Source organism: Saccopteryx leptura, chromosome X (genome assembly GCF_036850995.1).
Source record: "Saccopteryx leptura isolate mSacLep1 chromosome X, mSacLep1_pri_phased_curated, whole genome shotgun sequence".
Classification (NCBI taxonomy): Eukaryota; Metazoa; Chordata; class Mammalia; order Chiroptera; family Emballonuridae; genus Saccopteryx; species Saccopteryx leptura.
Window position 1 is genome coordinate 70,980,065 of NC_089516.1, and position 26,922 is coordinate 71,006,986.

The following is a 26,922-nucleotide window of genomic DNA, read 5'->3' on the forward strand; positions in this document are numbered from 1 at the left end:
AGGAAAACAGTGGGCGGGGCGGGGCACGCCTTCCCACCATGGCGATTGGGCCACATGCCTGCCAGTCAGGGCGCGGACGCCCCACCCTGTGGTTGTGGGTTGCGGGGAGAGGGTATGGGGGAGCTGCCCAGAGCCTGGAGAAGGGGAGCCAGTGCAGGAGGTGACTGGAGCCTCGGCCGCGGCTGAAACAGCGGTGGCGGCGCTCTCAGCCACAGCAGCTGAGGCTCCAGCTGGGCCACTGCTGCGCGGCAGACAATAACCGGGCTGGAAAACGAATCGGGCCGGGTAAGCGGGTAAGCGGGTAAGCGTTGTGGGCAGCCAGGAGGCTCCGCCTGCTCGCGATCCTGTGCAGACCCGCGTGCTCGGCTCTGGCCTCCCGGAGTGGAGCTGTGCGGCTGGGGAAGTCGGGTCCAGGCCGCTGTCCGTCCCCCCTTCGGAACCGGCTTGGAGGACTGTCTGGTGAGGCCAGAGCAGAGTCCCCTGGACGCGGGCCACCGAGGTTCGGGGGTGGGGGAAGGGGGTGGGCAGGCGGGCGGGCTAGCCCGGGCCAAGCCTCCGGACTCGCGGGGAGGCGGGGAGGAGGCCCGCACGTGCTGCCGCGCAGTCTCTGGCGAGGAGCCGCCATCCGGCACCCCAGTGGTGCACTCGTAGTCCAGGAACTCTGCAGCTTTGTTGTAGCACCTTAGCTGGAACAGCTGTGCTACGCGGGTATCTCTCACTCTAGCAGCCTTATAGCTGCCCCTCCTCTCCCCTCCCCTCCCCTGCGCATCTCCTGCCTCTCTCCTCTGCGGACCAAGCCAAGGTGCTGGCCTAGGTCCGACGGATTGAGGTATCTACACTGTACCTCCCCACTGGAGGAGCTGAGTTGGGCCTGTAGACTGCCCACTTCCCTTCAGAACCTTGGCCTTGTGGCCTTAACCAGCCGCACCCCCTGCTCCTGGGCCTCCAGGCGTATCTGGAGCCCGCCCCTGCGGACTGGCGGGGGAGGAGGGCTCTCTGGACCTTGGGTTAGAGCTGCAGCTCAAGTTAGCCCATGTGCTAGAACTGCAAGGCCGCTTTGTCTCCCCCCTCGCTGTGCCAGGTCTCCCCTTGGAGGGCACTGGCCGCATTTTTCTCTCCAGCCTCCCTTTCAAAATAGCGATAAGCACGATGCTGGGACGGAGTGTCTCTATCAGAGGCCTAGGAAGCAAGTATTGTAGTAGGGAAAACACCCTCTAAATGTTGTGAGAGAGCTAGAAAAGCAGTCAAACCCTCCAACTTCGCAGTTACTTAAAATACCCAGCCCGCCCGCCGCTGTCATTGTCTACTGCAGACATTTCTGGTACTGGCGACCGCCCGACTTTGCCTAGTCTCCCTGGCCATGAAAGGCTGTGCCCACGAGGCTCACGACAGACCAGGCTCCCGGTTGGCAGCTGGACTGTCCCCACAGAGCCGGCCTCCTTTTGCTCAGGCTGTTCTTGGCTTGGGCCACGGGGTCAAGGCGAGCCTATGCTCCCCTATGCCTATGCTCCGCACACAAATGCCTCCCTCTATGTCTCTGCCCTCCTGCTTCATCTGCAAGAGGACTGGCACGGGGAGAGCACTGAGCTGTTGGAATCTCCTCACAACTGGGTATTCCAGCAGGGGCCCCTTCGCCACTGCCACTCCCCTCCTTCGGCCCCGCCTACTGCTCGCTCGCTGCACCTTGGTGTGCTTCTGGCAATGGACTCTCTACACTTCTGAGGAGCAGGAAACAAGGAGCCACCCAGGAACTTGTCAGATCCTTTTTGGACCTTTGACCAACTTCTGAGGGGGGAGAACCATTTGAGAAGAGACAATGAGACCCAATAAATTCCTCACTTAGGAGGAAGGCTAGCTGGGAACTTCTGCAAGTACTGCGGATATTACATTCACCTCCCACCTGGACTAGTGCCAACACGAACTCCCTAAGTTGCATCTGTGCATCTCCAGCGCAGGGCTGGACCAGCCCTCTGCCCTGCCTCAAACTAACAGCCACCTAACACATCCACCCTATGTAACTCCCCATCCCACACTCAAACTCAAACCCAAACGAAAACCCACTCAGTGTACATGTCTAGCTATTCTTTCTTCTCTGGCCCCAGCTCTGGGCCCTTCTGAGTGCCTTTCTTGCCTGTCTCTTGACCCATGATGATCTCTTCTTTCTTAGAACTCTTCCAAGCTGCCTGAGTCCTTTGAGCATTTGGGGGCTTAAATTATAATAGGGGGCAAGCTATAATTAAGTTTCCTTGCCTCTACTTTGTCTCCCTAATATCATGGATATCTGAGTTCTTTCAGAACCCCTCAGAGAGGTAAATGAAACCTGGACCTCAGCCACAGCCCTCTCAAAGCCTAGCAATGCATAGCAGTTAAATGCTCCAGAAGGACTTGCTTTCTTTGTAGAACTTTCAAGAAGACCTTTATCTCTCCAACTTGGAATTGTCCTGATTCATATCAAAGTGATTAGAGAAATGATACTCAAGACTCGGGTATTTACTGAGTATACCTAATGAAGATGGAGAAGGAGGGGGTTGAAACTAGGAGAAAAAAATAAATCATGATGTCTTCCTTCAACAGCAAGCTTAGGATCTGAACTGTCCAGACCCCAGACTACACAAATTTTGATTGCTGATTTCTGAGCCTAGAGACAAATTGTGGGGAGATGGGAGATCTATATATACAGGGGGATCCTCCTGAGAAATTTCCAGAAAGTAGAGGGGATTGTCTAGGCCAGTAGTAGTCAACCTGGCCCCTACCACCCACTAGTGGACGTTCCAGCTTTCATGGTGGGCGGTAGTGGAGCAACCAAAGTATAAATAAAAAGATAGATTTAACTATAGAAAGTTGTTTTATAAAAATTTATTCTGCCAAACATAGTGAAAATCTGACATAAAGTACTTGGTAAGTACTTATTATTATATGCTTTAACTTGCTGTAACTCTGCTTTATAAATTTTATAAAGTAGTTACTTCCCTACTTTATAAATCACCATTACTGTGGAACCGGTGGGCAGTTAGAAAATTTTACTACTAACAGAGATACAACAGTGGGCGGTAGGTATAAAAAGGTTGACTACCCCTGGTCTAGGCAAAGGGTAATGATATAATCAAAATTAGGAATGGGAGAGGGGGGCAGTGTAGGCAGACTGAGTGAGGTGACTGAGTATTTTCTGGTTGAGACTTTATGACTTTAAGGTGCTTGGTGCCCAGTGGTGGAGATTCCCAAATGTCAGGCTATGGAATGGGGAAGCTGATCCTGGGGGGGAGGAGCCATCAAAGAGTAGGGAATTGGGAGGTTTTGATTTTGTATGTTTGTGTGTGTAAATATGCCACAATAAACTGGAGTTTTAGCAAGGATTTTAGAGTGGGATCTTAGAAGAAGATGAGAAGCATGCCATAAATCAGGCAGGTAGTATCTAGAGGTAGAATTGGGGAATAGGCTATCTCTGGAGGGAAGTTCCACCGTTTCAGCCTCCCTTCTGCCTTGTGGGGGCTGAGGGGAAGGAGAGGGCCGGGAGCCTACATACCAACTTGGTGGAGACTATGTGGGACCCCGGCCTTCACTGATCTCAATTTTTTACAGCTACACAGACCTTTAGGGAACACCAGTTTCGACTTCTGTGCTTACATATTGGAATCCTGATCTCTAGAAAGCAACAGGAACTTGCTTAAGGTCACAAAGCATTTAGGAATAGAGTAACAGGCTGCTGCCTCCTGTGCAGTGACTCTTTCCACTGTGTCCCACTGTGTCTAACGGCCTTCATTCAACACACCTCATTAAGCAACCCCTCATCTCAGCTCATCTCACATGCCCCTCAAGAGTGAAGGGGGCCCTATCTGGGAGTCCCTCCTTCCCTAACATGACTCTTTTGTGCTTGTTGATATTGGTCTGCAGCCTGTTTGGGGCTGAAACTTTCAGAAGGAAGGGAAGTATTTGGAAGAGGTTGGCAGTCCAGTGATTCTCTCCTAGTGTAGGGGAGGTGTGAAAAACTTCTCAAGAACTATTACATTTACACCCTTGGAAAGTGTGTGTGGGAAGGGGGTAGAGAGAATGAACAGCCTTGCTCTGTTGGTCCAGGGGGATAAGATTTGAGACAAATAGCAGCAAGCCTGGCAGGTCACTGGCTTGTGTACAAAACTAAAGAAAGGTCTTCCAGCCCCCTCACTTACAGATAGGCTACTTGCAGCTAGAAGAGGGAGTTCCCAGTATTATTCTATAAGTTCCCCTGCTTTGAATTCTGTGCAGGCAGATAAAATAGGTGATAAAGGAAAAGCCCCCAGAGGAGGCATTTCAATGTGTTCTTGTATTAATTCACCCATGTTGCTGCCAGGGAATTCTTTCTTAGAGCTAATCTGAACTTCTTGTGCTATTCCTAAACTGTGTGTGTGTGTGTGTGTGTGTGTGTGTGTGTGCGCGTGCGCATGCACGCCCATTGTGGCTGAAATTGAGAACAGCTGGCCACCCTTGCTCTTCTGCTTAGCAATTCTTTGGAAATGCTATGGACGTCAAACCATCTCTCCAAACTACAACTATTGTTCTCTCTTTTTAAAGTTTTTTTCTTTTAATTTATTGATTTTAACCAGAGAGGAAGGGAGAGAAAGACAGGAATATCAATCTGTTCCTGCATGTACTCTGACTGGGGATCAAACTGGCAATCTCAGTGCTTCAGGCCAATGCTCTTACTGGTGGAGCTATCCAGCCAGGGCCAACCACTTTTCTCTTAATTAAATAATCACAAAACCTTTCATATCCTCTCCTTGGTCTTAATTTTCAAACTTGTGAATGTGTGATGTATCTCTCGCAAGGCAGGGAGGGAAACCACAACCACTGCAGAAGTACAGGTGCCAAATGAATGAGGGTACATTGTTCCCCTGTACCTCCCATTTTGGGATTATGGGATAATATAGACAATGGCCCAAAGAGTCTTAGTAGAGTCAGAGGCAGGCATGCTGGTGCTGCAGGGGCCTTTGTGACCATTTAATCTGTGTTTCTTGTTATAGAGCCTTCATTTCCATCATCTCCTACGGTCCCTCCTCCCTTTTCCACTTGGCTTCCAAGCAGATACTAACTCTCCATCTCCAGCCAGCACCCTTCAGCCTTCACTGTTAAGAGCCGCAACTTTCCTCAAGAGAAAGAGTGTGTGACTGGGCCTGCTGTGGTACTCCTCCTCCTCTCTGGACAAATAGAAAACATTCATTGGCCAGGCCTAGTGCATTTTGAAAGAGTAAAATGTTGGGCAGAGTTGTGGGGTGCAGGCATGAGTAGTGAAGATGGGCTGCAGTGCATCTTGTTCCTGCAGTGGTAGACTGGGCTCAGCAAACCAGGGATGCATGCCTCCAAGAGAAACCTAGAATCCCCCAAAGTCATATGCCCTCACAATGCCTCCTGGATTAGCAGGCAATAGAAATGTGGGCCCAGGACTACCCTTCCCCCAGCTTCTCACTAAACCTGGGACAAGTTGACCCATAGTCCAATCTCCCATTTCTAGGTGTGAAAACTGTGGCCCAGAACAAAGAAGGGATTTGTCCAGTTTACACAGAAGCACAAAGCTCTTGGCCCCTGATTCAAGGCTTCTTCCTCCAAGTACACTGATCCTGATCCCCTCCCAACCCTTAGTTTCCTTAGCTGGCCTCTCACATGTTATGGTTTGTATATGGAAGTGGATACGTAGGAAAGTCAAGGGTCTCCATTGTTCACTTGGCCCATTTTCTCCTCTGCAGGCTTCCCCTCAGCTTCCCTTATCTATTTCCCTGAGGTTAACCATTCTCTTTTTCTTCATCTGAACTGGGGTGGGCAGTGACGCCTTTCTTCTGTCTCCAATCTTGCCCTTGCTATGTTAGTACTGACACAGTGGAAGCTGTTATATGCAGGCATCCATCCCAGACACATTTGTCTCTAAGGAGATTTAGGAACCTGAGAGGGGAGTGGCAAGCAGGTAGCTCTAAGGGTCCCTGTTGTTCCTGGCAAGCTGAGCAGGAAACCTCAGCACTCTGGGGAGACAATGGGCACCAAGAAGACTCACCAGGGAAGCCTGTGTCTTGGGAGGGGTGGTGTGTAGGTGCCCAAATCTCCCAGACTGGAGAAGCCCCTGTGTATTGGGGGCTGGAGGCTGAAAGGCAGAAGACTGAGGGTAGAAAAACTGGAAGAAGCGTGCAGGGAGAACAAGTTTTGAAGGTCAGGGAACGGGGTTTGTGTCACCTTGAGAGGACACGGCGTAGCAGCTAGGGAGCTGGAGTGGAGAAGGTGGCTTCAAGAGTCCTCATCACAAGGATCCTTTACTGAATATCTACTTGGCCTCTAGTGAACAAGCTGCGTTTTACGTTTACCATCTTCAGTCCTTACCACAATCCTGCATGGTAAGTAGCGTATTCTTCATTTTACAGATAAAGCATTTGAGTTTCAGAGAAGTTAGGCCACTTTATCGAACCCCATAGCCTGTAAGGGGTAAAGCTAGCATTTTAGTTCTAGGCTAAGAAACTTCAGCTGAATTGGAATTCAGTTGAACCCGTGTTGACTGAGCTCCTGTTCTGTGCTGGATGAAGTGAGTATACAATGAAGGAGGGTTGATCCCAAACAGATGAATGGACAGACTGAATTACCCAAGGCTGAGTGTGTTTACAGCTCACTAGGAGCAGAGGAGAAAGGGACCAATGGGATCCTGTGCAACCTCTAGAGTTTGTGGGATGCCCTCTCAAGAGGTGATGCCCCTCAACAGAAAGGCTGAAAATTCATGGAGGGGTAGTTGCAGGGGCAGCTTGAGTGGGGCCAGCATTCTCTCCAGCTCCACTGAAAGGTATCAAGCTGAGCAGACCTTCCTTCAGGCTCTGAACAAATGATTTTGAGAGTGGACCTTGTTTGTGGGGTTTAGAAATGTATTATTAATGTCCATAAGTTGATAAGTGGATAAATATGCTGTGGTACATTTACACAACAGAATACTACTGAGCTGTATAAAAGGGAAACCTTACCTTTTACAACAGCATGGATGGACCTGGGATTATTATGCTAAGTGAAATAACCCAGTCAGAGAAAGACAAATACCATAGGATTTCACTTATATGTGGAATCTAATTAACACAATAAACTAACAAAATAGAAACAGACTCATTGATAAGAGAGCAGACTGACAGCTGTCAGAGGGAAAGGGACTTGGGGGTGGGTGAAAAGGTGAAGGGATTAAGCAAAGAAAAAGCTTATAGACATAGACAACAGTGTGGGGAAAGGGGTGGTGGGTAGAAGCAGGTAAAGGGGGGTATATGGTGATGGGAGGAGACTTGACTTGGGGTGGTGAGTGTGTGGTGCAGTTTACAAATGATGCAACGTTACACCTGAAACCTGTGTTATTTTATTGACCAATGGTAAACCAATATTTTTTTAAAAAAGAAATGAGTAATTAAGTTTCAGATCTTCTCATAGATCCATTTCTTTATTTATTTTTATTTTTATTTTTTACAGAGACAGAGGGGCGATAGATAGAGACAGACAGACAGGAACGGAGAGAGATGAGAAGCATCAATCATTAGTTTTTCGTTGCAACACCTTAATTGTTCATTGATTGCTTTCTCATATGTGCCTTGACCATGGGTGTTCAGCAGACCGAGTAACCCCTTGCTCGAGCCAGCAACCTTGGGTCCACGCTGGGGAACTTTGCTCAAACCGGATGAGTCTGCACTCAAGCTGGCAACCTCGGGGTCTCGAACCTGGGTCCTCTGCATCCCAGTCCAACACTCTATCCACTGCACCACTGCCCAGTCAAGCTAGATCCGTTTCTTTAGACAATAGTTCAGATTTTGCATCTTCATCCCAGTTGGCAGGTTTCTGTTTGATCCTTTTTTTAGCCCCTCAAACTTATCTCCCAAGGGAAGTAGATGCAGGGGAACATGTTCCATGGTTTGAGAGTAAGGGTGGTGGTGTCATTGAGGAGAGCAGACACAGGCTGGGTTGACACCTCTTGGCTTCTGGTCAGCAGGCTTTTTGGAATGTATCAGTTGAGGCCAAAACAGTGGCAGCCAGTGATGACTAGAAATGCTTCAGAGAAGGTTCAGCTGGGCTGGAGTAGGGGGAGGTGGGAGAGGGAGATGATGACTCTCGTGTGACAGGTCCCTGCATAGTCCTTGCCCTCAGTGTTCCTCGTCTGGTTGGGGGCCAGCACAGTGCAGCAGAATGTCTTGGAGTTGGGACTCTAGAGGCCTGGGAGCTGGTTTGGCTCTGTCACTATCTCACTGTATGACTTTAGACAGTTTCCTTCCTTGTGACAAAGAGTTACCATCTCCCATCAGGGAACATGGGTGAGGGAGTGGGGAGTACCCTATAAACTGGTAAGTACCCTACGTTGGGTGAAGGGTATCAGTTAATTTGCATTTCCTCTGATATTGGTACTTTAGCCTCCTGTGAAATAACTACACAATTGCGTTCATTTACCATTTGGGGAAACTGAGGTCTAAGGTGGTTTGGTGACTTATCCATAGGGCCCCAAGAAGCATGCTATTCTACCATAACTGAGGTAGTTTTGCTGCTAGAAATTGTCCATCTATAGTTTGAATAAGATACAATGGCAGGGGGGCCCAGAGTGGGCTTTCCCCCAGGAAAATTGCTTAGAGGAGTTCTGAGGGATTGTGGCCACACCTCTGGAGCTTCTGCATCAGTCCTTACACTTCTTCCCTAAGGTAGCCTTTTGTAAGTGGGCCCTGGGAAGCTGGGCCAGAATGTGCAAGGCTGGGGCTGCAGCTGTTTCCTCCTTATCGAAATGTGTCCCTGAGGCAGATTAGTGACTGGTCTCCTGCTTGTGTTTTGAGGGGAGGGGGAAGGAGGAAGCTCTGCCCTGGTAGCCAGCCACCCACTGATGCCAGATGGACTGAAGCTGGCCTTTGGAACAGGGCTAGCCATAGCCCACACCCTGTCATGATAACAGCAGCTGCAGCAAACAGACCGTGCTGGGGGTTACAAAATAGCCTCAGTCCCACCAGTCCACCTGAAACCTAGACAGCCGCACAAGGTGAGAAACTTAAGGGTTGCAGGGCATGCGTTTGGCAGGACTACTTTGTTGGCAGGAACCATGATGGGAGGCAGTCCCAGGCTGGGGAAGCTGCGAAGTCTGTCTCTTGCTTTTCCCTTTGCCTTCAGCCCCACTTGACCCTCCTGGCCAGTGACCTCTGTAGTCCCAAGGAAAGGCAGTATAGCCTATTGGGGAATGATAGCACTATGCCTGGAGGGGTAGCCAGGAAAGTAGAGAGGGGACCTAGGCCTAAGGTGGCTATGTGCGGTTGGCTCAGGGGGCTACCAGCTGTCAGTCATCAGTGCTACCTGCTGTCCCACTTCTTTGGAGGAAAGCAGACAGAGACACTGAGTGCTATGGGGAGTACATGGCCCTGGGAGGGACTATGCAGGAAGATAGCATGGTTCCACGGCCAACTCTTGTCAGCAAAGATGACCCTGGGCCTCATTAGGAAGAGGGCCTGAAACTGCAGGGAGAGAATCTCAGTCCCAGGGCACAATCCCGCCTAGTTCACCCATTCCCACCACACAACCAAAGGGCTTTTAAAACTGCCCTTAGGAAGGGACTTTGTATAAATCCACATGCATCTTTAAACTCCTCTCACACCTGGATCCTCCTCAGTGTGGGATGAGACAGCCGGTCCCTCCGGCTCTCCCCCATAAGTGGCTTTCCCAAATGAGCCTTTGACACACAGTCTGCTACTTCCTAAGTTACTGGGCCCTGACCCGGAAGGCAGTAATAAGAACAGTAATGCCAGTCTTTCTCATTCGCACTGCACTTGGTACTTTGCAAAGTGCTTTTGGTGTCCATTATCCCATCCAAACCCCACACCATGGCAGTGGGCTGGGTGGATGGGGGTATCTATAGAGGGGCTGTTTTGATCTCCAATTCACAGCAGGATGCCTTGGCTTGGACCCCAATCTGCAGTCCATGGGTCCTTCCACAACATATTGCAGATGCCTGTGACAACTAATAGGACAATGTAGAGAGAGTGGGCTGGCCTCTACCCCAATTGAGCATAAGGATAATGGCAGCAGAAGGCCCGACTTCCCCAGAACCCTAAACCCAGAAGGACAATACAGACTTCGACTCACGAGGAAATCTCAGCCCAGAAGATTTTTCACTTGGCCCTTGGTATTCCTTGATGCCAGTTCATGCGTTCCTCCCCCTAAATCATTGCCATTTATACTCACTCCTGTTGGACAAGACTCAGCTTGAATGTCTCCTCAAGGTAGCTTTTCTGAGTCCAAGGGGTTGTATGTTTGTCTTTCAAATTTCTCTTGGGATATAATAACAAGGTAGAAGGAATGATAACCCTCCACCAAATCTTAAGCAATAACGGGGGCTCTTCTTTAAGGTTTGCATCGTGTTGTACTTTCAGACTGTTGCATATTGGACTCTCTCAGCTAGCCAGAGAGCTTCCCAAAAGCAAGGGTTAGGGGTTCTCCTGTTTTGTACCACCTTGCCTCACTATGCTCAATGTCTGTCACTTACCAAATGTTCAGAGAGACTTGTATGAATTCCACAGAGGGGAGTACAGTTTCACAGACAACTGCACTACTGCATTCCTGTCTCGTTCATGCCCACACCATGATGTCAATGTTGTCAGTAATTTCAGGGCTGATGTGAAAACATCTGTGCTTTGGAAAGTGGGGGGTTGGTGGTTCACATACATGACGGCTCTTATTCCCATCAGACCCTGGGGTCAGGACTCTGAGTGGTTGTGTGTGTGTGTGTGTGTGTGTGTGTGTGTGTGTGTATAATTGTGTGTTTGCAGGGTGGAGGTGGCAGTGTCTATTGGGACTATCAGTTTCAGGGATGAGCTAGAACAATGTCATGTAAAAATATGCAACAAGGAAAAAATACCCTAACCTGAGCAGATGGCAATACAAACCTCTGCAGAAAGGGAATCAGATATGTTCCCCCCTGTTTTATTTTCTGGATAAGCAGCCATTATCTTACTCTAAGTTTAATATTCAGTTCTGCAGAGTGCGCTTGATGGAAGCCTGAATCACACTAATGATTCAAATATCAAGCCAAGCGTGGCTCAAGGCACAAAATTAATGTTTGCAAAACAGAACCAGGGCTCCAGGAGGGTTCCTCTAATGAGGTCAGAGGCTAGAGTGTAGCTGACAGTCTCCTCCACCCACAGTGATGGCCTGTTGTCTCCAACTGGAGGTGAATGCATGACTCTTATTATGGTGGCAACTCTCACAGGGCTGATGCACAGGGCAGCTGTCCCCAGGTCAGCAGCAGTGCTTAGCTCTCTCCAGCTCCCACAAGCTGGTCTGCCTCCCTTCCCTTATCCTATCTCTCAGTCTGCTAATGGCTACTCTACAGAAGAGGGACATAATGGTGAGGAGTTGTACAGGAAGGTCACTGGGTTTTAGCAGGCTGCCCACTGATCCAGCCACTGTCTAGCTGTAGTGACTGTTGTAAATTAATCAGCCCTGGAGGGGAGGTGGGTGGCAGTTTTCTCCCCTTCTTTTTATTTCATCTCTGTGGTATTTGCATATTTAGAGGATTGTGAGCCAATAGCAGAAGGGTGTGCCTTATACCAGGTTTATTTATTTAAATACATTTTGAGAAGCTAACTCCCAGACCAGTAATATGAATCATGTGGAGTTGTGCCTTCAAGGAGTTCCCTTTATAGATGGAAGCCAAGATAATGAGGAATGAAGAGAAGAAACAGTCTACCTCACAGTTCTAAAGTAGAATTTAGCCATTCCAGTGGCCAAAGGCCACATTAAAATCTCTTCCCAGCAGGACAGTCAATAGAGTCTGACCTAGACTTATCCCACACATAACTGCTATGGGGGAGGTATTGCTAGGCTTCTTGAACTGAGGATACTAAAGCCCAGAGAGTTCCTTGCTCCAAGACCACCATGTAATCTTAGCGGATCCTGAACTGCAGCTCTGGAATGTGGGTCTGTGAGGCTCCTATTCTGGGTTTCTGAGCAAGATTCTGCTGGCAGGTTAGGGAGCCTGTGGGGAAGAGGTGAAACCTCAGGTATACTTCTCTTTTCCAACCCAGACAAAGTCTCAGTGAGAGCCTAGGCTAATGTGATCTTGGGACCTGGACCCCACAGAGCTTAATAAGGACTCAATGAACTATTTTGCTATATGCTTTTCAAAAATTCTGTTACCAGAGCTGACCTCCCTCCTGCCTTTGCTGCCTCTCCCTAACATACCCCCTTTGATTAAGCCCGTCCATATCCAATAGCACCACTGGGCCTTTCTCACCGCTGCAGTTACCCCTCACCAGTATAAGGAGGGTAGGGATGACAACTGCCTAGTGCTCAGTGTAGAGTTTTGCTGCCTTGGGGCCCAGAGGAGGCTGGTCCAGCAGGCCAAGCATAGGGAGTGCATTAAGGTTTTCCCTAAATTTTATCATTTTCTTTCTTTCTTTCTGGTTCCACTCATACCTGAAACCACAGGCACCTGTGAAAACAAACCCTGATTGGATGCTTGCTCACCAGCACTGTGTCTCTATCTCTCTCATCTCCTGCAGACCCAGCTGTGACACTTCCTGACTGATGATGCTCTAGCCGTGCTCATAAGACAGAGGCTGCGTTTTCAGCCGAACATACCTGAAGTGTCCCTATCACCATGGAGATGCAAAAAGATGAAGCTTCTCAGGCTAAGGGAGCAGCAGCCTCTGTAGATACCAAGGACCAAGGAGCGGAGAAAGGAGCCAAGTACAAGGCAGTTCAGCCAACAGAAGGGTCAGTGTCAGAGCCACCTTCATCTGGCCCAGGTAGGCTGAAGAAAACTGCCATGAAACTCTTTGGTGGCAAAAAAGGAATCTGTACCCTACCTAGTTTCTTTGGAGGGGGGCGGAGCAAAGGTTTTGGGAAAAGCAGTTCCAAGAAGGGTCTTAGCAAGAGCAAAACCCATGACGGCTTGAGTGAAGCAGTCCATAGTCATGAAGACATCCTCAGTGAAGGAACCAGCCTCTCCTTACCTTTGCCTGAGTCACCCTGCCAACTTCCCAGTTCTCAGAGCACCCACGGGGCTTTAGAGACTGGCTCCAAATGCAAGATGTCTGTGGCTGGAGCCACAGAGAAGGCTGGGGCTGAAAAGGTTTCCTCTGCACCCAAGCCAAAGAAAGGCCTGAAAGGGTTTTTCAGCAGTATTCGCCGTCACCGGAAGAATAAGGTCTCTGGTGCTGAGCAAAGTGAGTCAGGGGCCAATGACCCTGAGGAGACCAGAACCAGGCCCTGCGAGCATGTCAGCTCAGTCCTTCTGGCCCATGCTGAGGACATCCTTCAAGACCCAAGAAAGGAAAATGCCAAACCCCAAGATGCCCCTGGGTCAAAAGTTTCTTCAGCGTCAGAGCCTTCTCCAGCAGCCACTGAGAAGACAGACTGTAAAGGTCCAGAAAGGACTGTGGGAGTCTGTGCCTCAGGACTCCTGCAGCCTAAGCATGCTCCTGAAGCCAGTGGCCCAGAAGACCCCCAGAGCCCAGAAACAGGGGAGAAGGTGGTGGTAGGAGAGGTAAATCCACCCAACGGCCATGTGGGGGACCAACTGAGCCTCCTCTTTGGAGATGTCACATCCCTGAAAAGTTTTGACTCGCTGACAGGTTGTGGGGATATCATAGCAGAGCAGGACATGGACAGTATGACAGACAGCATGGCCTCTGGAGGCCAGAGGGCCAACCGAGATGGGACCAAGCGAAGTTCATGCCTGGTCACCTACCAAGGAGGAGGTGAGGAGATGGCCTTGCCAGATGACGATGAGGAAGAGGAAGAAGAAGAGGAAGAGGAGGTGGATTTAGAGGAGGAAGAAGAGGAAATCAAGGTGGAAGAAGATGATGACTTAGAATATCTGTGGGCAAGTGCTCAGATGTACCCAAGACCCAATCTGAATCTGGGCTGCCGACCTACAACTTCCCCGGGCCACCAGGGCTACGTGCTCTTTAACCCAGTTCGGTCTTATCCTGGCCCAGTCCCTGGAGACCTCCTGACTCCTCAGAGTGACCAGCAAGAGTCTGCCCCCAACAGTGATGAGGGATATTATGACTCAACCACACCTGGATTTGAGGATGATTCAGGGGAGGCCCTGGGACTTGTCCGCAGGGATTGCCTGCCCCGGGACAGCTACAGTGGAGATGCCCTTTATGAATTCTATGAGCCAGTTGATAGTCTTGATAATTCTCCACCCGGGGATGACTGCCTTTATGACCTCCATGGTCGCAGCTCTGAGATATTTAACCCCTTCTTGAACCTTGAGCCTTTTTCTTCCTCTCGGCCGCCAGGGGCAATGGAGACCGAGGAAGAAAGGCTAGTGACCATCCAGAAGCAGTTGTTGTATTGGGAGCTTCGGCGCGAGCAGCTTGAGGCCCGAGAGGCCCACGAGGCACGTGCCCAAGAGGCTAACACCAGGGAAGTCTATACCCTACAAACTCATGCCAGGGAGGCTCATATCCGAGAAACACATACCCAAGAAGCTCATATCAGAGAGGCCAAAGCCCGAGAGTTTTATGCCAGGGAGGCTTGTGCCCGAGAGACCTGTGCTAGGGAGGCCCAAGCCCGCGAGGCGCGTGCTCGAGAGGCTCAAGTCCGAGAGGTTCAAGCACGTCAAGAAAAAACCATCGTGGAGTATCAGATGAGACCACTAGGCCCATCAGTGATGGGCCTAGTGGCAGGGGCCTCAGGGGCTTCTCGGACTTCACACCGAGGAACCACATCAGCTTTCCCAGCCACTGCAAGCAGTGAACCAGACTGGAGGGACTTCCGTCCTCTGGAGAAACGTTTTGAGGGAATGTGCTCCAAGAAGGATCAAAGTACCTGCCTGATGCAGCTCTTCCAGAGTGATGCTATGTTTGAGCCAGACATGCAAGAAGCAAATTTTGGAGGATCTCCCAGGAGAGCCTACCCTACTTATTCACCTCCTGAAGAGCCAGAGGAAGACGAGGTTGAGAAGGAAGGGAATGCCACCGTGAGTTTCTCACAAGCCCTTGTGGAGTTCACCAGCAATGGGAACCTCTTCTCCAGCATGTCCTGTAGCTCGGACTCTGACTCATCCTTCACTCAAAACCTACCTGAGCTGCCCCCCATGGTGACCTTTGACATTGCTGATGTAGAACGGGATGGGGAAGGCAAATGTGAAGAGAATCCTGAATTCCACAACGATGAGGACATTGCAGCCTCCTTGGAAGCTTTTGAGCTGGGCTACTACCAGAAACATGCCTTCAACAACTACCGAAGCCGATTCTACCAAGGCCTGCCCTGGGGTGTGAGTAGTCTCCCCCGATACTTGGGACTGCCTGGCATGCATCCACGACCTCCGCCTGCTGCCATGGCTCTCAACAGGAGGAGCCGCTCCCTTGATACTGCAGAGACCCTGGAGCTGGAGCTGTCCACTTCCCAGCTGGCCCAGGGCTATGCGGGCTCTGATGAGCTTCAGGCTCAGCCGGAGGATTCAGATGAAGAAGAGGAAGAATGGGGTCGAGACAGTCCCTTGTCCCTCTATACTGAACCTCCAGGGGCCTATGACTGCCCTGCCTGGGCTCCCTGCCCTCTTACAGTGGGGACAGGTCCTGCCTGGATAAGTAGCAGTCAGTTGGATGGACCTTCTAGCCAGTCTCCATATGGGCAGGCAGCCTGTTGCATACCTCCCGTGGCTATGTCAGTATTGCTGGCAGTACCAGAGCCAGAGCCGAGGGCATCTGGGGAATCCAGGCCTCAACTAGCTCGACCTTCATATCTACCCCTTCCCATGGGCCCTTGTTATAATTTCCAGCCACAGGCCTCCCAGAGTGTGAGGACCAGGTCTCGAGATATGCTGCTGCCTACTGATGAGCCAAGTTGCTCTTCTGGTCCTGGAGTCTTCAGCTCTAACCCTCTGCCCCAGGCCAAGCCTGTGGGCATCACCCATGGCATCCCTCAGCTACCCAGGGCCCGGCCTGAGCCCCCACAGCCTCAGCCCATTCACTACGGGGTTTCTACCTTCGCCCTGTCAAAGGAGAGGGCTGAGCAAGTTGCCTCTCTCCCCACCAGCTACTCCTCCACTGCCATAAATGGAAACCTAGCTGAGTAGTCATCATCAATTCTGGAGTGGGGACATGGGTCCTGAGCATGTGAATGGGGAGCAGGGGTTGGACAGAGGGTTTGAGGGTGGGGGTTGCTATTTAACTTGAAAATCCTTTTGGCCAAGGAAAGCTCCTATGAGTTTTCACCTTTGTTTTCCCACTTCCCTCTTCTGCCATCTGCGGCCACATTCAGCTCAAGTACACCTGCCCTGGGAGGCTGCTGCTGCTGTGCTCCAGTTTTTGCTTTTGGGGCTTTTTCTTGTGACCCGTGCAGGGTTTGAGATGCTGTACTTTTGTGCCTATCCCAGTTTCCAAGTCATATATCTATCAGCATCCTTGATAATGGCTAAGCCCTTAGTGCCCCCTGCCACTCTACCACTCAATGAATGATGATCCACTGATGAACAGACAGGTCTGTACTGCCTCCCATGTGGAGACGGGGCTTGTTTGCTTTTAGCAATGTGAAATTATGGTATGGATCCTCCTCACCCCCACTCTCTTCTGTCTTGGCATGGCTGCCACCATTACATCAGATGGCTATAATTTATTTGTCCCAGCTAGCTGTCCTTACAGAGGATCAAGTAGCATGTATCTCACCACATACTGCTGTGGACTTTGGCATCATAACCAGATGGGGGCCTTTTCATTTGGCCTGCCATAGCTCAGGTTGAAGACAAAAATGCTAATTTCCTTAATGGAATGATCAAATTAATCCAGTTGAAATCAGAAGACAAAACAGGGTTCCATCATAGACACTGCCATAAGTCTTGAGCTGTGGAACGATAAGATTTTTATTTTTCTTAAGCTTGTGACTTTCTGAGTTGCAGGTGCTTTTGAATTTTGGTTCATTTTTTTTTTCCTCCAAAGGAAATTTTAATAATCTCCTAACAAGGAATACATACTTTTAATTGAGATACAAGAAGGGAAGCATTCTAAATTAGGCTTGGCTATAGGGTTGCAGGTTTCAGGGGAAGGATGAGAAATGGAGGTTCGTTTGTCCCAGCCAGCAGGAGAGAGGATATCAGATTTTGCAGTGCTTGAGGCAACCCAGCTTCTTAGAAGGGAAAATTGCTTCCCCCCCAAAAAAAATACAAAAAAGGTCCTTATACCTTACCCACCCCTTCATTTGGAAGCTGAAAAAGAGGCTCCAGACTAGCACTCCCAAGACAATATACCAAAGGCCTCTAGGCTGCTGTTCTGGACTCTCTAAAGAGTTTTCATTTTCTAATTAGTCAGGTCCTTAATATCATCGAAGGACCAGGCTTCTTGATAGGAAAGACTGACCTGCCCTCACTCTGCCAAGCTTCAAGATGCTCATTTACGTGGCAGTTGCATCCCTTTAGGCACCCTCTTTTCTCCAGCATCCACACAGTTTTGATGTTAAACAAGCTTAGAATTACTGGTGGAGAAAAGTTGTTGTTAGTAAGACATTGCAACAGGCTAATCTTACCAGGCTTAGCCTCTCATTAGTCACCAATATGAGAGGGTACCTTTTAGAATTCTTTATTGGAACTAGCATATGGAACATTTTTTTGCCCGGATGTGTTGACCTAAATTATGATTCTTGCCACACACACCCGTACCCCCTGGGTGTTCCTGTTCTTGCCTCGACCCAACTCCCACCCACTCCTTCTGTTAAAAGAAGAGGTCAACAGGGCTCCTGAGATGTGGTATTCGGTTTGGGAATAGATGCCATTGACCACACCCAAGTCACAAAGGTGACTTTGTGGGCAAACTGCCCCTTGGCAAGTGGATGTGTTTGTACTGGTCTTTGTCACCATTTCTCAGATTGGAGTTGGTCCAGTGCCCGTCTGCCCAGAATCAGGCTTGGCTGGTAGTAGCTGTACCCCAGGAAGCATTACAGAAGTTTGCATAGCACCAAAACCTCCACTCAGGGGACCCAGACCAGCTCTCCAGGCTGACTTTGTCTACATCCTGAAGAAACATCAGCCATGAAGCTGGATAATGCAATAGGGTGAGGAAATCCCTCCTCACACTAAGCACAACATTCCAGGAGAGAAGAGCCCCAATTCCAACCGTCTGTCTTTTCACCAAAGTTGCCCTGGGAGGATGGGTATGAAATTGTCCTGGCTCTTTGACAGGAAATAAACACTCACCAAATGCCTTTACAATAGGGGAAAACCCACCACTTGCCTTTGTCTGCTTGTCCTTGGGAGCAGCTCAAGCTCCTGACTAAGTGGACTATGGCAGCCACAACAGATAATAGAGCCATCACCAGCCTCCAGAGCTCACTGGACCACCAGCCTATCTGAAAAGAGAAAAAGTAGGTGGTCAGCCTTTGGCTAAGGGCTGAGAGTTGTCCTCATTGACAACAAGGCAGGAAGAGGTGCTGCCTCAGAGGAACAGCCATAGCCCTGACATGCTGGGCTGTAGAAGGTGGCATACCACAGAGTAGGGCCTAGGATTGTAGCAGTTTATGGTTTGGACAACATTGCTGCCTGCAAGTCCTTTCACTGTTCTGTCCAGCTCAGGGACAGGAAACTTACCACCAGCAGTGGGGCAGTCAGGGTGCATGGCTGCAGAAGCAGACTCCTCTTAGAGTCTACTCTGGATCTAAGCAGTTCATGGTGAACCCCAGGTACAGCCTAGAAAAGGAAGAAAAACCTACATGGAAATGTGGTCACAGTGCAAGGTGATACGGAGAGTCAGCCAAGAACCAGGCCTCTTCCCAAACATAGTCCAGCGCTTGCTTGGCTGACACCAAATATGCCCTGAATAAAGGTGTCTATGTCAAGTATACACCTAGGCTGTGGCCAGATTGAAAAGTCTTGGGATCCTGCTTTTGGATGTGATGTCAAAAAAAGATATGACTTGAGAGGATGTGGCTGCCCTCATCTGTCTATCCAGCAGGCTTATGTAGTGCCAGACCGCTCTGATCCTGAGAATTCACCAATGAGACTGGTCCTTAGTGGACCAGTGACTGGATACAAAAGGCCACCTAGGAGGCCTCTCCTAGGGCTGCCAGTTTCTCGGTGCTTTAGCACCTTCGAGGAAGCCCTCCCTTGGGGCCCAGATAGGGCCTGCTCTGCCCTTTGGGACTCAGCTTGGGCACCAGTTAATGAGCCTCCTGGGTCAAAGGCTTCAGTTGATACTTGTCTCCCTCCTTTATGCTGTAGCAAGGAGGGAAGTAGTTTCTCACACCCAGGGTGCATTTCCCTTATCCTGCTGCCAGTGACTTCTTTACCCTGGCCAATGCCACCACTATACCTGCCCTTGGCCCTTGGGCCTGATTGCTAGAGGGAGGCATGGGGGGGATTAGCAGGGAGACTTCAAGTTTACCCATGTCTATGTTGCATCCAAGTTGTTTTTAATATACATATAATATCTCAAAAGTCAATTATCTATTTTTGTATTGTTTGCATTTTATAATCATGGAAAACTATCAGTTCTTTTCTGATATATTTTATTTTTAAGCGGTGCTGTTTACAGTTTTAAAAACAAAGATGATGCAAAAATTGATGCTGCTTGTGCAGAGGGCTGGCATTTCAACTGTCCAGGGCCCTCACTCTTTCCCCTCTCCCCACCCCTTATGTATCACACTGTCCATCCCCTCTCTCCATGATAAGGACAACGGAAGATGCCCAGGTACTAAGACAAATCCAGGTGACTCAGCTATGTGGAACCTGGTAGACAGCATGTTGTTTTGTGGCTTTTTTTTTTCCTTTTGGACCCTGCCTCTCCCCTGTTTGTAGACCTGGACATACTTATGTCTTTGTCTCTCCCTCTTATTTTTATTCTTTACGTTATGTGTCTTTGTTTTGAAACCAGAATGCCCATATTGTGGTATTTGTAATGTTGAATTTCTCCAAAGGAACATTTGGAGGACAGGGACATTCTCCACCCACTGGGAAGTGTAGAGGGTTTTGACCATGCCCTGTGTCCCCAATAAGTTGAGGGAGACAGATGGCAGTGAAGATTGAACCATCAAGAATTAGCCATCTTACTGAGGAAACCCTTGCATGAAACTTATTAGGAGCTCAGTTGATTGGAACGTTCAACCAGAAGAGATATTGGAGACCTTGACCCTTTCTGCTGCTTTGGGGTAATCTCTCCCTTTACTGCTATTCCTGCTTCCTTGCCCCCCTCCAGCTCACACATGGATAGTACTTTGGGAAACAGTGACTGTTGGGGTGATGGCTTACTTGCCTGATCCCCACTTTTTCATCCTATAGTCACTCCAAAAAAGAAAACCCACATGATGGCATGTATATGTATAAGGGTTGGGCTTAATGAGAGGTGGGGTTTTAATTATTCCTGTTTACTATTGGTGCTTATTTTCCCAGCTGTATACAGGGGTGGGCGGGAGGGAAGAAACCAGGAATGTATATTTAGTCATGTTAAATAAAATGGCTGGGGGACAGAGGGAATAAATTAGGAACTGCAGTACATCCCAACTGTAGGTATAAAAGTTCTTTCTTTTCCAGTGAAGAAAGGGGCCCTTTGATGTGCCCCTAGCTTTCTCTTCTCTATTCCTGAGACTTCATGGAGTCACCTGGATTGTGACCTCTCCAATCCTTAATTCTCACTGACATCTGGATATCTTAATGCACTTTCTGTTTGTAACAACATACATTTCTTTTGCTGAATGCTAATAAACTGGGTTCAAGAGGGACCCCCAGTCATTAAAGTGAATTCTTGTAGTTTGTTCCACAGCAGTATGCCTGTGACCCATAGTTTCTGGGTTTGCCCTTAAAGGTCCCACACAAAAACCTACCTGTGCCATCAACCAGGAAAAAGTGTTTTGCTAATGGCTTCTGTTTCTCTAATCCAGACTCTTACCCTTGACCTCTGACAAGCAAGGGCATCTGACTCCTTATGGTGGGCTTTTTTGAGTCCCACCCAATTGCCAGGTCCAAGTCAGAAGGCCTGGAATAGCAGCTGCTTGAAAGTGCTGAGGGCAGTGCTATCACAGACACAATCAGAGGGCTTTCTGGGACCCCTTCCCAAACTGGCAGAAAAGCTTGGTGGTCTCCAGGACCTCATGAGTCAAGAATAAGCTAAATAAAGCAAATTAGCAAGAGAGAAAAAAGAGAACCTCCAGGGATGGGAGTAAATTATTTATAGAAATTTAATCATCTGTCCTGGGCTGCTAAAAGAGGGTCGGGTTTGTTCTGGGAACTTTTGGAGCAACACTTTCTGGGAGGTCTTATATCTATTGGAAATTCATGGGGATTGTGGAGTCAGAGAGGCCCAGGTTTGTGCCTTAAATTTTGACCTTCATTCAATTGGGGTTGGACATATCCTTTTTCCTTCTGAGTCTCAGTTTCTCCATCAGTAATATGTGGCAAGGACATAGGTTTAACTAGACTAGTTTCCATAAGCAATTCAGAAGATTGGGCTACCTCAGACCAATGGAAATTTTTCAGCTACTTAAGTCCAGTACTCCCCACCCTGATTCTGACTCATTTGGCCTTGGGTGGATTTCTTTATTATGGTACCCCATATGATTGATGCATTGGACCTGCTGGACAAGATGAGCGGTCAGAGCTCCTATTCTGTTGTGACTGATGCCTGCCTTCGCTGTGGCCACCTGGGGAGTCCTTTGCAATAGTGGAAAGGGGTGCTAGTGGAGGGAATCTTAAGACCTCCCTTGCTTAGATCATCAAGAAAACTATCGTAGTCAGCTACATTGCTGATTCACCTGAAGTCTGGGGTTGTGCCTAGCAAATGGGCTGCCTTTGTTCTCAGTTTCTGGTAGAGCAGATGTAAACCCAACAGATAAGAGATATTTGTGCAAGCCTTTTGGGGGGTGCTATGGGGTAGCTGCTAGCTCCCATTGCCCCCAGCCTGACTGGGCTCAGTGCCCTACTGACCATATTTTCATTGAATAATTTCTAGACTTAGGCTGCACTGCATGGTTTATGCCAGCGAGACCTAATCAATAAGAGCAAGTAACCGTGAGAGTATCACTTTCTAGGCAGCAATCTCCATTATCATCTAAAAGGGCCTGAACTAGGTGAGCAAAACAGATACTCTAGTTTTATTTCCCCCTCCTACTTTACAAACGAGAAGATGAAAGGATAGAGAAGTGAAATGACTTGCTCAAATTAGTATAGAACATTGACTGCAAGTCAGAGTGAGAAGGGTAGGCAGGCTGGGACAGAAGGTTTGGTAGAAGGGAAATATTACTGCTAATAATTCTCCAAGTGCAGAATGAATATCATTAATATGTGCTAAGCACTAGACACTTTACATTTTCTTCTGCAAGTCTTAACTCTAGCAGGTTGGCGTTGTTACCTGCATTTTCAGATGAAAAAACTGAGCCTCAGTTAGATTGAGATCCTTGCCACAATTCAAAGCCAGATCACTGGACTTCTAATCTCATTCTTTGTTTTCATTGCATTTGAGTGAGGCTGCTGGTTAGCTGTACATTAAGGGTGCTAGGATATGAATCCCAACAATGCTCCCAGCAACAGGCACAATGTCAGAAAATCTTAAAGCTCCACCTCCTTATCTCACTGGACCTAGCCTAGCCTCTCAGCTCCAAGGCCATTTTAAGCACGGGAAGGGCCTGCCTTTTCTCCTATTTCCACTTCTACCTCCAGTGTTGGATCTCTGGGAATCTGTTGCTAGCCACGTGGGTCACTCTCATTCCTCTTAAACCTGATAATAAGTGGCTTGGGAAAGATGATGAATAGCAGAGTGAGTCAATAGATGTGAGCACTTAGATGCCTGGAGAAACAGTCTCCTGCCACTCAGACTTTCACCATCATCAATTGGAGTACCGCCTCATGAAGAGTTACTTAATTGTAAGTCACTTAATAGCTACAGTGGGAAATGGTCTCATTTTCTCAGAGAATTATTGCTGTCTGATAGGCTCTTGAAGGCTCCTCTCCTCTGGTCCTAGAGTTTCTGTCCTGCTTTTCCACTGCCTCTCTTTGGATGCCTGAGTACATTTTCTGTGTGGTTCTCAGAGCCCATGGAGCACCTCATGAGGCTTCCCAGGAGATCCCATGCAGCATCCATCACCAACAGGAAATGGATTCTCTGCCTGGCCACAAGTGCTGTGATTATAAGTAATATCATGTCCTTCAAGAGGCTGAAAATGAAATAGGTGTCAGCTATGGTCAGGCAAGAAATAGTCCTTGTTTGTTTTCTTTAAAGTGACTGAGTTCTGTCTCCAAGTTCTCCATCCTAACAGGAAAGCAGAAAATTCCATGTTAGTGATGACTGGGATCCTCCTAAGATTGGCACTGGAATTCATTGGGTGCTTGTGTTACCCAGAAATTAGGGCAAGGACAACTAAGCTCTCATATATTACTGTCACCACTGACATCTCCATTTCTGTGCTAGCAGTGTGGAAGGGGAAGCTGAGAGCCATGGGGACTTAGGTTCTGCCTCCCTCTGGGTACCTTAGAGCCATCTCCTGCCATCCTTGGAGTCCTGCTTTAAGTTGTGCTTGAGTTCCTTCTGCCCCAGTCTCAGGAGCTCTCCCTTCTCAGACTGGGCTGGGAGTGTTGACAATCTTTTCTCCTCCTCCTCCTCCTCCTTCTTCTTCCTCTTTCTTATTTTCTTTTTTTCTCTCAGACTTTTTCAAAGGCTCATTCTTCTCCTTATGCCAATAGGTTTTAATTAGGGATTTCAGACTTTTATAAAAACAATGGTAGATTCAGTGGCTCCAGCCTGCTTCTTCGTTTTACGCAGTGAAGTTCCTCATGCAAGAGGTCTCTCAAGGGTCTGGTTGAGCAGAGACATGGGGGGGGGGTTGCATAGAAAAAGAACAGACACAAATAAACATAAATATTTCCAGAAATTACCCTGCTATAAAAAATACTGCCAATTAAAAAATTATTTCACTGTCCTAGATTTCAGGATACCAAGATCTTACTTAGTCTCTGCTTTGCCTGCAACTGATAGAAATTTAGGTAACTCCTTTGAGTCTCAGTGTTGTTTTTTTTTTTCACCTATAAATGAGGGGGTTGGAGAACATAGAATATCAGGCTTAAGTCCTTTCTAGACCCTACCCCTTTGATACTAAATTACTCTTACACCATCTGTCCTGTTCCTGCTCACCTCCATAAATATAGATTCTTGAAGCAGTTTTAATTTCTAATACATCCCTTCTTATATTTAGGTGGAATTGGCCTTAGTCAACACAGATCTTTTCTGATATTTATACTCTTCACCTTATAACAGCCCTTTCAGGTCTGAAAGCAGAGATGTTCTCTGGTTCAACAAATATTAAGTACATTTATATGCCATGTTCTGTTCTAGGTGCTAGCAGTGAACAAGAGAGATTAAAAACTCCTGTCCTCATTAGGCTTACTTTTTTTTTTTTTTTTTTTTTTGTATTTTTCTGAAGCTGGAAACGGGGAGAGACAGTCAGACAGACTCCCGCATGCGCCCGACCGGGATCCACCCGGCACGCCCACCAGGGGCGACACTCTGCCCACCAGGGGGCGATGCTCTGCCCCCTCCGGGGCGTCGCTCTGCCGCGACCAGAGCCACTCTAGCGCCTGGGGCAGAGGCCAAGGAGCCATCCCCAGCACCCGGGCCATCTTTGCTCCAATGGAGCCTCTCTGCGGGAGGGGAAGAGAGAGACAGAGAGGAAGGAGGGGGTGGTGTGGAGAAGCAAATGGGCGCTTCTCCTATGTGCCCTGGCCGGGAATCGAACTCGGGTCCCCCGCACGCCAGGCCGACACTCTACCGCTGAGCCAATCGGCCAGGGCCTAGGCTTACTTTTTGTGAGGACAGATCATAACCAAAATAAATACACAAAAGATATAGTATGCCAAATGGTGATTGATACAATGGGAAACATAAAGTAGGGAAGGAGAGACAGCAGGTTGCAATTTAAAATAGAGTGGTCAAGAAAGGACTGACTAAGCAGATCACATTTGAGAGAGGAGCTAAAGCCCTCAGACAAGACCAGATAATAAAAACCAGGAACAACCAGGAAAGAGTCTAGTATGGCTGAAGTGGAGTCAGTGAGGGGACAGTGATAAGATGAGGTCACAGAGGTAATGTTGGGGTGGGGGACATTGGAAAGGGCCTTGTAGACCATTGTAAAGACCTTGACTCTTTTCCTGAGTTAATTGAGAGCACAGAATGACATGATCTGACTCATGTCATCTGGAGACATCTTTTTTCTGGGCTAATTAGCTCTAGATCCTTCTAACTTTCCTCATCGGTCCTGGGTCTCATCCCACTCCCTAGCCTTTTAATTCCCTCCTTGACACAGTCTAGTATTTGTGGCCCTCTTAAAGTGTGGGTCCCTGAACAAAACATGATCTATCAAGGATGGCCTAAACTAGGCAGGAGGATGTGGGACATTTCTTCACTTGATGTTTTCTAATATCTTTATAACACTGGAATTTTTAAATTTTTTTTAATTTTATTTAGCAAATTAACTTTAACAGGGTCACATTGATCAATTAGAGTACATAGGTTTCAGGTGAACATTTCTAAAACATTTGAACTGTTGATTATGTTGTCTACCCATCACTCAAAGTCAAATCATTTTCTGTCACCTTATATTTGTCCCTCTTTATGCCCTTCCCCCCATGTTCTCCCCCCTCCCCATTCTCTCAAGTCCCCTTCCCCCTCCCCCACATTCCGTTCCCCTGGTAACCACTTTTATTTATGTTCATAAGTCTCAGCTTTATATTCCACCTATGTGTGAAATCATATAGTTCTTAGCTTTTTCTGATTTACTTATTTCACTCAGTATAATGTTCACAAGGGTCATCCATGTTGTTAAAAATGTCACTATGTCATCATTTCTTATGGCTGAGTAGTATTCTACTGTATACATGTACCACATTTTCTTTATCCAATCCTCTAGCTTTTATGTGATTGCATACAGGATACAAGGACTCAGCAATATGCTTTCTTCAAGGTTCTTACCTTGAAGGCTACTTTCAAAGAAGCCAAGCCTTAAAGCCAAGCATTTGTAACTTATTTGTAATGCCACCTCTGGGGCTCTGTTTAGCGGTAGGCCAGTCTGAAGAGATACTCTGCCTAACTGGAAGTGTAAAAAAAAAAAATGACTTGGTTTGAGGACTACAATGGGATTTCTATAATTCATATAGTTCATGCAATTATGTGTTTTATGGCTATATATATTTTAAAATCCATCATTTGAGTATTTTTATGTATAGTATATTGTGCTACCAAGGGCAAACATATTACCATTAAAGAGCTCTAAATTAAAGATTAAAAAATGGCTTGGGGCAGGACTGTGCTGGGAGCAGCCAGAAGGTTAAACAAGCAAGTCCTTGAGAACCTGAATAGGTCTGTCCTCAACCTAAGCATGTTTTCTCACCTGCCAAATGGACCCAGTAATGTCTACTAGGTTTCCCCCTTATCATTCCTATGCTCAAGCGAGACAATAATATTAAAAAATGCAGTGAATTATAGATGTAAAAGTACTTTTTAAAAATTTTCTAAAAGACTATAGAAATACAAGGTGATAGTGTTACTCAAATGCTTTGGCATGGGTGGTCTGCCCTCTATGAGCTCATTTCTTTCGCAATGCCAGGGCCCTGTGAAAAGCCAGGTGTGCCTACCAGCAGTCAGATCCTATACTGTGACAGTCAAGTCATTAGGCACAGTGGCTTTAGAGTTTTATTTTTGGTGTATGTGTGTGTTTTAGGATTTTGAAAAAAATTACCATACTTAAAGGAATTCACTCTCTTAATAACACCAACTCCTCAGTCTGAATTTATCTCTCTCAGTTTCTCAATCTATTGATCTCTCTCTCTCTCTCTCTCTCTCTCTCTCTCTCTCTCTCTCTCTTTCTCATTCTTAATACCAAGACTGAATATTTTCCTGGCTGGAACATACAGAGTACAGATGGCCTCATATGGCTGCTTCTGTAGCCAATTGTGTTTATGGCAGCCACTAGTCAGGGTAATTGTGGACAGCTTGTGGA

At 47.9% G+C, this 26,922-nt stretch overlaps 1 protein-coding gene across 5 annotated transcripts; it reads left to right on the top strand.

Moving 5' to 3' along the window:
* The first annotated feature begins 104 nt into the window (after nucleotides 1-104).
* On the top strand, nucleotides 105-20,324 carry AMER1 (APC membrane recruitment protein 1). Of its 5 annotated transcripts, none has more exons than XM_066357432.1 (2): nucleotides 105-499; nucleotides 12,504-20,324. In XM_066357432.1, exon 2 carries the CDS (start codon nucleotides 12,602-12,604, stop codon nucleotides 16,034-16,036), a length of 3,435 nt encoding a protein of 1,144 aa, XP_066213529.1. In that variant the 5' UTR covers nucleotides 105-499; nucleotides 12,504-12,601; the 3' UTR covers nucleotides 16,037-20,324. The 5 variants fall into 5 exon arrangements, with proteins under 5 accessions (XP_066213529.1, XP_066213528.1, XP_066213531.1 ...); XM_066357431.1 differs by having other exon boundaries at nucleotides 105-459; XM_066357434.1 differs by having other exon boundaries at nucleotides 105-293.
* The last annotated feature ends 6,598 nt before the right edge of the window (nucleotides 20,325-26,922 follow it).

Coding starts and splice junctions, on each gene's coding strand:
- AMER1 (XM_066357432.1), top strand. CDS start 12,602: ATGGAGATGCAAAAAGATGAAGCTTCTCAGGCTAAGGGAGCAGCAGCC.